This window comes from Acyrthosiphon pisum, chromosome A1 (assembly GCF_005508785.2).
Source record: "Acyrthosiphon pisum isolate AL4f chromosome A1, pea_aphid_22Mar2018_4r6ur, whole genome shotgun sequence".
Taxonomy (NCBI): domain Eukaryota; kingdom Metazoa; phylum Arthropoda; class Insecta; order Hemiptera; family Aphididae; genus Acyrthosiphon; species Acyrthosiphon pisum.
In genome coordinates this window covers 160192811-160203891 of record NC_042494.1, presented here as the reverse complement: position 1 = coordinate 160203891, position 11081 = coordinate 160192811, and the positions used below count along the sequence as shown (strand labels likewise).

At 28.2% G+C, this 11081-nt stretch overlaps 1 protein-coding gene across 1 annotated transcript; it reads left to right on the top strand.

Annotated features, from left to right (window-relative positions):
- Positions 1-402: 402 nt before the first annotated feature.
- LOC100164065 (transcription factor Dp-1) lies at positions 403-7612 on the top strand. The gene is made up of 7 exons (XM_001948096.5): positions 403-701; positions 4594-4744; positions 5966-6175; positions 6307-6455; positions 6538-6620; positions 6694-6777; positions 6843-7612. The coding sequence occupies exons 1-7, from the start codon at positions 595-597 to the stop codon at positions 6911-6913; spliced, it is 855 nt and encodes a 284-aa protein (XP_001948131.1). The 5' UTR covers positions 403-594; the 3' UTR covers positions 6914-7612.
- Positions 7613-11081: the final 3469 nt, after the last annotated feature.

The following is an 11081-nucleotide window of genomic DNA, read 5'->3' as shown; positions in this document are numbered from 1 at the left end:
TTCGAGTTCTTCTGGACCATTAAGGACGATCTCGGATAATGAGTACTAGATCGTGATCACCCTAACATGATAAAATATTACTTAAAATATCTATAAGGTACTGCAAGTCTGCAAAAATGACACTAATTACGATATGGGTAGACGGATAGTACTATTATAGTTATAATAAAGGTGAAAGTGAGCTGTAGAAGCGCGCGCGGTTTTCTAGTTTTATTCAGCTCTTTGTCTAAGGGGGGGAAATTTTTGCACCTCCGTGAAAATCGACCACGCCGAAGGGGGTTTTGAAAATTGGTTTTCTCCGTTTTTTTTTTGTTGGGGGGATTTTTTTTCTCCTCCCGGGGCTTTTACACTATTTTTCCCGCCCGTTCGCGAACGCCGCCAAACATTCGTTATCACTTGGATGCCAAGCGAGCAGCTTGATAACGTGCGTCGTCCCGTCGACATTTTTGTGGTGTTACTATTATTCTATACCTAACAATAATACCCGTCTGGTCAGAAACGTTCATCAGCCATTTCGTCCTTCACCCCTAAGCTTGTTCGCGCCATCCGCGTTCTCACTGCGCCGCTCCAAAGGCCGCCGGGTGGTGGTGCGTTATGTCTTCGTCGTCCTCTACATCTTCTTCGTACGTAGTCGTCAAACAGGAGAACGAAGCTGCCAGCCAAGCAGTTCCTGTCGTCAACATGGCTCCCATACCAGCCTAGTAAGTATACTCGCCAACGCATCCGCTTTACGAGTCCCTGACTAGGTCGGCCCAGAAACGTCCTGGAACGCGCGGAAATGGGGTTCGCTGACACGCGCCCCCAGAGATCCACGCTTTGGTGGTCACTCTGTGGCCAATTTTTAGGACTGAAAGATAAGTGTTTGACACCACTCAAGTCTTGGCGATTTCGAGAATTTAGCAGTAGACATGTCAATGCTGGGGCTCTATGAGGTTATATCACATCCCGTGCGATGGACAAACATATTGTACGCCCACATACTATAATATCTCACGTTCAAAAACAAAGGGTAGGCAGAGGCTTTCATCTTTTCAACTTTAGAATTTATACCTTTGAAAAATTATGTACTTGGGGCTGATCATGATTCATGAGCAAGACTGACACTGACTAAAGGTACTTGATTTTATAGCTTACGTATTTACAAGATAAGTTTTCTTTGAAAAACTAAAGGATTAAATTAATCTTCTCTATAGAAATGACTGAAATAAGGTATTAAAATAAAAAAAATATGAGATTTAAGTGCATACAACTGATTTTTTCTTTCATGCCTTCAAGTTTCGAAGAACCTTCGCTTTCAATATTGCATATTTTGCACTTGTATTTACAAAGCCAAAGTTTTCCAAAAAATATGAAATTTAATTCTAACTTGTTAACTGTGGCCTTGTATTTAAACAACTTTTCAAATTTTGTGTTACAAAAGTAGTGGGAATATTCCGTTATTTTACGATTAACCACCAATATTTTCTTTCGACATTTAAAAGTTCCTGTATTTCTAAAGTATTTTTTCTAGTAATTGTAAATAGTGTCTAAATTCAATATAATTTTTATTTTAAAATTATATTTGAGATATTATTTTATAATTTAAAAATATTAAGATCTAGGTAGGTAACACAAGTTTTTATTTTTGAACGATGAGAGGTAAAATTTTAGAATTTATAAAATCTATTATTAAAATTAATTTTTACAAATTAAATTATAAATTACTCACTTCTTAAATCAATTAAGTTATATTTCTAGTTGATCGAGTAAAATTTACAAACATATATTATATATACCTACATACATATTTATACATAGGTATATTTAAATAGATACACTGATAAGATACTTTAATTACCTAATATTTAGTAGTAGTTATTTAATAATTACATTTTTAAATTTGTTTGGAGATTAATATTATACCTAGGTATTTATAATATATTTCTGTTTTATAGTTTATGTGTTTATATTAACTTAAATATTGCATTTTTCAGAAAATTGTTTTTTTAGTTTTTTAAAATTTGAATTTTACTTTGGTTTCCGCATATATACATACTTTGTGTACCTATGTTAATTTTATTTTAGGTACTTATTGTAAAATTAGGCAACAGAGGAATCTAATTGTATGACATTACTAGCTGGTATATTTAAAACTTAAACCATCAAAATAGGTATTTCAAAATTCTATGCTGGGCACTAACTAGGTAGAAAGTTAGAAGTTAACCTAACTTAACTAGTAACTTTATTTAGTAGCTTGTTTGGGTAACTCAAATAGTTGTATTTTTCCTGTAAATATTGAGTAACTTAACCATTTGTTTTTAAAAAATTCATAAAGTTATTCAAAAGTTTTTTTAATTAACTATTCTTAAAAGATGTACCTAGAAAATTTATCAAATCCTTTTTAATACTTATTTAAATTTAATCAATATTTTTTGTAAATTAATTTAACATCATAAAAATTTAAAATATTATATAATTGGATCATATTCATTATAATTTGACTCTGGTTTCTTTATATATATTCTGTAGGTGGATTCTAATGTTTTTGTAGTACATACCATTTTGTTACAGTGGCGTAGCTGTGAACCATTATTAAATACCTCACTTTAAAATCCAAAATGTAAAATATGTATAATCAAAAATAAATATACATAAAGCAAAAGAAAAAAAAGTGTCTTGCAGAGGGGGGATGGGTTGCAAATTCTCCTTGTCCTCCCATAAATACACCACTATTTTGTTAACTTAGTTGGGGTTTTAATGGACAAATTTATAGTCTAACTAAGTGTAACAGAAAGACTAATGAAATAACTTTTGTTCTAATAAATATTTTTTTTAAGTTTTATATAATTTAAGGGGTGTGTTTGCAACATGTATACTATAACATATTTACAAATTTACGAATAAAAAAAAAATTATATCAGGTTTAATTTATTTTTTTTAATTCGTAAATTTGTAAATCTGGTTTATAAAAAAAGTTTCAGTGTAAAAATATTGATTAGTCATTAGTCATGAAATAAGTCATGTAGTTAATTTTTTCAATATTTTATATTTTATTAAGTGAAATTTCAGTTGTAAATTTTTTTTTTTTTTCAATATTTAAAAATACAAATAAAAAATGTTATACTTTAAGTAGAAGTCTCTGTACATGATTTTAAAAAAATATTAATTAGAACAAAAGTTATTTAATTTGTCAAGTCTTTCAGGTACACTCTGTATTTCTTACTAACTTCTAGTAATTTCTAGTAACATAATTAACATAAAACCTACTTAATTAGTCCTTTTTTTTTTAATATTCTAACTTTAACTAGTTATAAATTATCAGTAACTTGCTAAGGTGTTTTTAAAATAGCTCTTAACAACTTTGTTAAAATAATTTAAATAAGCACAAAAAGCTATCTCAAAAATGCTAACTATCTACACACTACACACTCTTATCCTTCAAAATATAAAAAATATGGTCCCCTTAAAAACATCCATGTTAAATTATAAAATATAGTACTGTACACTTGTAGATAATTGTATTTTTTAGCTTATTGTAAACCACTCATAGCACAAAGCTCAAATTATGTAACAATGAATTACATTTTGAAACTTTTTTCATGTTTAATGCATATTTTGAATATTTTTGTTATTTTATATTGCATTTAAAATTTTTTTTCTCAGGTCCTTGTAAATTAAAACTTCCATACATTTTATGAGTTATATTTTATTTTATAATTTGGTAACCTACCTAAATATTTTTCAAAAATAATTAACAAAACATTTTCTTAAAAATACATCTACAAGGTGATAAAGTTTAATCATTCTTATTGCACACTGGCTGTATGGATTTAGGCAATTACATTACTGTATTCACAAAATCGAGAAATTTTTATTTAAATTCTTGTACATCATGATTAAAAAAAAAAATTAATGAATTAATAAGTCTTAATTCTATAGTAATTTATATTATATTATGTTTATTGTATAAACATGATTCTTACTTAACGTATTAACTAATTAGTTATGTACCACCTTTGCGGCTGTTTAATTGTGTCAATTTTTCCTTTTAACAGAAGTACTATTGGTTTAAAATATAAATTGTTATTTTAGAGATTGTTGTTTATTCAATTATAAAAAAATTACCTATATCAATAACTAATATTTATTTATAAAATTATAAATTCAATTTCTCCAATAAATTGAGGAAATTGTGTTGATCCTTATCTCACTGATAAAGTTACTGATACTTTTTAACTATAATAGTGACAATTTTTACAATAGTTGAGAAACTAAGTTAAACTGACTAAGAAGTCCTCTTAAAAAAAATATTCTATGCATTTAATAATAAAAACCAGTGTTGGCACTAGGGTAAAACAGCTCCTATTACTCTTTGCAAAATAGTTAAAAAGATTAAAGTGCCACATCAATTAATAAATTAGGGATTAATAGTAGGCCATTTTTGTATTATCATTATCAATGCAACCACATAGTATTATATAATATGGCCAACTACTATAAAATAAAAAAACAAAGATAGTCCGGTGTTTCATAAAAATAATTTTAAATTATCTCATTACCTCTTATAAAATTAAAAAAAGTATTTATAGTAAAGAATATTTTAATCTTTTTTAGTAAGCGAAGACGAAATGAAAAACCTGGAAAAGGTCTACGCCATTTTGCTATGCGTGTATGTGAAAAAGTACGTAGTAAAATGTTAACTACTTATAATGAAGTAGCAGACGAACTTGTTGCTGAGTATCCAGAGGGTAGTAATGCTGAACAAGTAAGTTTAAAAATTTAATATTTTATATGCTATAATTATAATGGTTATTTCTGTTTTTCCTTTAATAATGAATTTATTAAAATTCTGATTTTTGTAATTTTTAAATAAATTTAAACCCAATTTTTTTTAAATTCTAGATTTTTTTTGTGTTACATTAGGAGTGTCCTGTTATGATACAAACTTCTGTTATTCAAATGAGAACCCCCTTTTTACTTTAAAAGATTTATGGGACATTTATTTTTTTTGAAAATTACGGTGTTCCTAACTCAAAATTTGAATGACTACTTTCTTAGTTATCAAAATGTCTATTCTAAGGATAATAGTCCTTAAAAATGGTTTTGCAAAAATATAGATTGTATCTAATTTTTATTATACTTAGACCATTTTTACAAATTATTTATGTTGATTGATTAAATTAATCATTAACTGATTTTGAATAAAAAAAAGGGGGGAGGGGTTAGCACGCTTGGAGATTCCCTCTGTATAAAGATTATACTATATATATTTAAGCTTTAATTAAGTTAGTAAAAGTTATTCTAATGTGTTCAATCTTGATTAACACCCCCGATAAATATGCTCAATATATCTTATGTTTTTCTCAGTACAACTGTAACAACATTAAAATAATTTAGAAATTGTTGTTAATATATATTTATTCAAGGGATGAAATTAATACTTTATTTTGTACGGTTATAAATTAAATTACAATTACCATACAAATTATCAACAAAATACATTCAATGTGATACCATATTTGTATGTACTTAGTTAGTCTACTTAAAAGAATGTCATACCTACATGTGTTATCTTTGTCTTACAAAATGTACGCTCGGAAATTCAAGTTTTATGCTGTTAGCTTAAAAATTAGAGTGAATTGACCTATTATTAAATTTAACTGTATGATTATTATCCAGGATATTTTTAAGGATTTTATTGATATTTTAATTTTAAACCAACTTATGATAATTTTAAAATGTATAATTTTAAAACGCTCATAACTTAGTTTGTAATTAAAATATCAATAAAAAATTCCCAGGATAGCTTTAAATAATATATTTTTTGGTTCAATTCACTCTAATTTTAAAAATGACTGAGGAAACTTGATCATTGTGAACATAAAATTTTCCACGTAAGCCGGAGAGAACACGTGTAACTATTAATTCAGTAGATTTTATTTTATAAAATTTAAATGTCATGTCATGTTCATTTTTAATTTAACAGTATGACCAAAAAAACGTGAGAAGACGAGTTTATGATGCTTTAAATGTTTTGATGGCCATGAATATTATATCAAAAGAAAAGAAAGAAATCAAATGGATAGGATTACCAGTGACTTCATATCAGGAGTCTACAACATTAACTCGAGAGAGAGAAGAATTAATGGCGCGGCTCAATGAAAAACAAGCGTTTTTGCATGAATTAATTGTTCAAGTATGTACTGTTTTAATTAAAATATGTCTCCACTCAATATCAATGACATTTCTTATATTTTATTATTATTTTTTTACTTAGTACATAATATTATATTTTGTAGTGTAAATTTTATTTATTTATGTTGACAGCAAGTTACATTTAAACAACTTGTTGAAAAAAATAAAAAGTATGAACAGATACATGGCCGGCCGTCTTCTGCTTCAGTTCTTAGTTTGCCATTCATTGCCATTAAAGCTGATCCTGGAACTGTAATTGATTGCAGTATTTCTCAAGACAAGTTAGACATTTTTTTTGTTAAAATTATATTTTTACTGTCAATAATATTCATAATACCTATATCTAATTTTTAATTTTTTCAGGAAAGAATATTTATTTGGGTTTAGTAACAGTTATGAAATTGTAGAAGACATGGATTTATTAAAAAGCATGAACCTTTCATTAGGTATATAGTAAAATATTTGTAATATAATTAAGCAATAAACATTGCTAACATACTATATATATTTTTTTAATAGGTCTTAATACGGGCACAAGTACTGCAGATCAATTAGAACAAGCAAAAACATGCGTACCAAAGAAATTACATGAATTTTTATCACGTATATAACAAAAACTGAAGTTGATTATTAAAATGTATTATTCTTACTATGATTGTATGTTTTAGGAATAGCAGTTGAATCATCAGCTTTAGATGTAGTAGAAGAACAGCCAAAAAAAAAATTCAAGTCTAGCTAAAGTGAGGTGACTTTTGCATTGATCAATGCCTAATAATTATCAGAAATTTAATTAAAAATCACTCTATTTTTACAAAATATTATCTTAAGTTATGATTAATGTAAGTTAGGTCACATTGCTTGTTGATGCATGAACAATTTTGGTGTTATTGGTACAGTCAATATATATTTTTTATTTTTACGAATGATGATATATAGGATGACGGGTAATTTTCTCTCTGTACAATTCTTGTAATTATTTGTCTATTAATATTTTTACTCTTAGGGATTATGAAATTAAGAATATTGTTATACGGTTAGTATTTGTTGTCAAACGATATCAAATTGATGACATAATATACAACACTTACATCTCCATTAATGTAGATGAAAGAATTTTGTATACTTAGAATATTTAATTATAATTTATAATACTTAAATGTACAAATCTTTAAGTATGAAAATAAAATATTGTATTATACATTGTGTGAGAGAGAAAGAATGAGAGATAGAGTATTTGTGCCATAACAAGGACTGTATAATGTTATGGTATACAAGTATTTTTGTTGATTATTTTGAGGTACTCATTTATTACGCCTGAATTTACCATACATTGTATCGATAATACCACTGTGTCTTTAAAGAAAGTATTAAGTTAACACATAATATGTATCATGTATGTTCATTAAAATACTGAAATATATTATGTAATTCATTTAATTTTATGTTGTATAAATTTAGTATTCTTTTTGTATTATTCCTTTTGTTTATACTACAAAATTGATAATAAAATTAAATACTATACAAATTAGTATCTTACATTTTTAAGGTCTACGATAATTCAATATCGATAAACTAGTACAAGTAGGTATTGCTCATATAAATCTTTATTTTTCATGTTGGTATATATAGTTTACCACTCCTTTAAAATGTATAGGTAAATTAACATTATTAGATGTCAATATTGAAATTAATCAACTAGAACCTTAAAAAAAAAAATAATTGTATGGGTTTATAAATAAAATTAATTTCTTCTTAATAGAATCTCACAAGTAAACATGGAACTATTATAATATAGTTTTAGATATTCCCCACTCGAAGGGCCATCTGGGACATTGAAGGTAATTAACGTTGAAATATTAATTTTATTTACAGAATTGGTTAATGAGCCTTATGAAAATCATTAGCATTTAAGTTTTGATCAAAAATATAATATATAAACCTAGGGCAAGTCTATTTTGTCAAAAGGTAAAACAAATGTATATTTATTTTGATTTATTGGTGTTAACTTAGTACAAAAATACTAGATTTGCGTAGATTTTTGAGTATAACTAAAATATACAATACTTCAACAATTTTTTTTTTTGTTTTAAAACATTTAAATTACATAGGTTTTAGAAGAATTAAATCAATATGTTAATTGTTCCTAAGGACCTCACCTTAATTTATTCTTTAAAATATTTTAACATTTACTATTATTATTAGAGTCTAAGAATTTTTCATACCTAACCTAACATACCTAATCTTTATAAATTATAAAAATAATTAGTGAAGACCATAATATTGTAAATTTTTTTGAAGATTCTTAAAAATGATTTTGTATTATATCAATATACATTGGTAAATATAATATTATTACCTACTTATTAGTTTATATACTAAAATACTAAAATATCAATTTATCTATACGGTTGGAATCGGTAAACTACAATCATTGACAGTGACACTCCTGCAAACGTATAATTCTGGCGAAGATATATAGGCGCAAATTAGAGGGCCCCCCAAACTTATCCGTAGCCCCCCTAAAAACCTAGGACACATAATTTTAAAAGGCTATATTGCAATGGTATTTCCTTTAATATATTCAGCCCCTGCCCCCAACTCAAGAGTTGAAATTGCGCCTATAAGACGGGCCCTGAATATTACATGAATTATACGTACGTGACTTCATCGGCAGGCCCTTGCATATTATAGTATAGCACTATTGCGGAGCTCTCGGAGTCGGTTATTTATTATTCGGTATCAGAATACGAGGTCCGAGGACCTTAACGCCAGTTATCACAATAATTTGTTGTTTAGCACTTCATCTATTCATTTAGTATTTAAAATATTCTAGTGAAATTACCTGTACAAGCTTAAAACATTTCGTTTGATCATTGGAACTACAATCCAATCAATACTGTGTTATGAATATTTAACTTAAATTATGGTAATAAATAATAAAGTATTTGTTCGCTCGGGAAGGACTCCCGACTTGATTCATTATTGCTATAAATTACAATGCTACTCTATCGAGTTAGGTATACTTACGACCTATATAGCTATTAGACGGCTCGCAAGAGTTGAACAGTGAATAGGTGTATCTAATATGAGGGGGGAGCCGGGAGGGCCAACTCAATGTTAAATGTACCTAATAATACAGTACCCATCAATATTATAATTTTATTCAAATTGCGTGACACGAAATTGTACCTCCAAAACCCAGACCACTTATACATTTTTAAAATAGTTTTGGCGGCAACTTTCCCAATGCGTGCTTTCGTTAAATGCGTGTTCTGTGTGAAATTCATATGTAGGTATTGCGTGGCTCACTCGGTATAATATGCTTTTAAACCTGAGTACAGAATATGAATGTTTTTCTTTTTAATCACGTGCGTTTTTGTCCGAGGATTCTAATATTCGGTTTGTAATAGATGTAGGTAATTTTTTTCAAATATTCACTATTTATTACTCCTGGTCCACTCTCCACCAATCAAAGAGTTGCGTAGGTGCCGCTTGATGAATACCGATTTGATTTTCTGGAAATGTTACCAAAAACTTAATATGAATTATAATTTATATTAAAATTGAAGATATCTACGTTAACACTATAGGTACCTATAGGCAGTATCGTAACTGGATAAAAATCTAGGGGGGGGGGGGGACAAAAAAAACGAATCGCGATTTTAAGTTAATAATGTGTTCACGAATCACGGATAGGTAGTAAAATTATAGTCACGACTCACGAATGCGATTATTGCGATAACAGTAACACTGACAATATGTCAACATAATATTATTCTACAAGAGACACCTAAAATAAATATAAACTTTTATAAAGTAATATGAGGAAAAAAATATTTTAATATTATGTTAACAGTCTTGTTAAGAATAATTTATACTTTATACTTTTGTCCCAACAAACATTTCTGGGGGGGCAAGTGCAACCTCTCTCCCCTTGCCCCCCTCCCACAATTACGCCACTGGCGTCTGGCAATAGGCTATAGTTAAGTCAATAACGATAGGTATTTATTTTGTTTTGATCAAGACTGTACCTACGACCTACCTATGTCCTATTGACTATGAAATAACGCTAATGCTCATTATTTTCGAACGATGAGACATATTTTATCAATATTTTCTAGATAATGAAGATAATTCCGGTCTTTCCACCACAATAACTGATATAATGTCTGTTAAACACGGCTCTATATAATATCTATAATAGTCATGCTGTTGAATTAGAAACAGACCTGTGTTTTAAAATCGATTTATCTAATCAGTACCAACAAAAACATACTTTCGGGTTCTGCAATATGCCCACGATCGGCACAATCGTAGCCGTTCATCGGATAAATTATATACATCTGTCATCTGTGTTGTAACTGGTAGGTAGGTATAAATCGCGATAACAGACAACTTATTTGTTATTATAGGTACTTATAATATTATTAAACACGCAGGCATACAAGCACATTGCGTAACATATTATAGGTAATATTATAGTAGTACCTACTGGCTACTACCTATACAGTCGACTAATTTTTCTATGCACTGTGCAGTGTACAAGTGTATACTTTTAAATTTTGAACACAATTTCAATATTTTGTCAAACAAAATAATCAACATTGTCTATTCCAGCAGTAGACATTACAAGGTAATTTTCTAGTCATAGTTTAAAATGTTTTAAAAAAGCGGTAGGTACTATTTGATTTTTATAACATCCATTATAAAATATAATTAATATTGTCTGTTGATGCCTAAACATTGACGAATGACGATATTTTCTAATTATAATGTTAGATATTTACTATTATTTACGTTATTAGGTACCTAAATTACCTACATCATTGACGGTAGTCGGTAGGTACATATCTACGCCATAGGCGCAAATTGAGGGGGGCTAGGCCCCTCCTTCAAACTTAGCCGTA

Coding starts and splice junctions, on each gene's coding strand:
- LOC100164065 (XM_001948096.5), top strand. CDS start 595: ATGTCTTCGTCGTCCTCTACATCTTCTTCGTACGTAGTCGTCAAACAG. Junction 6,176..6,306: donor TGCATGAATTAATTGTTCAA/GTATGTACTGTT, acceptor TTATGTTGACAG/CAAGTTACATTTAAACAACT. Junction 6,456..6,537: donor TGCAGTATTTCTCAAGACAA/GTTAGACATTTT, acceptor TAATTTTTTCAG/GAAAGAATATTTATTTGGGT.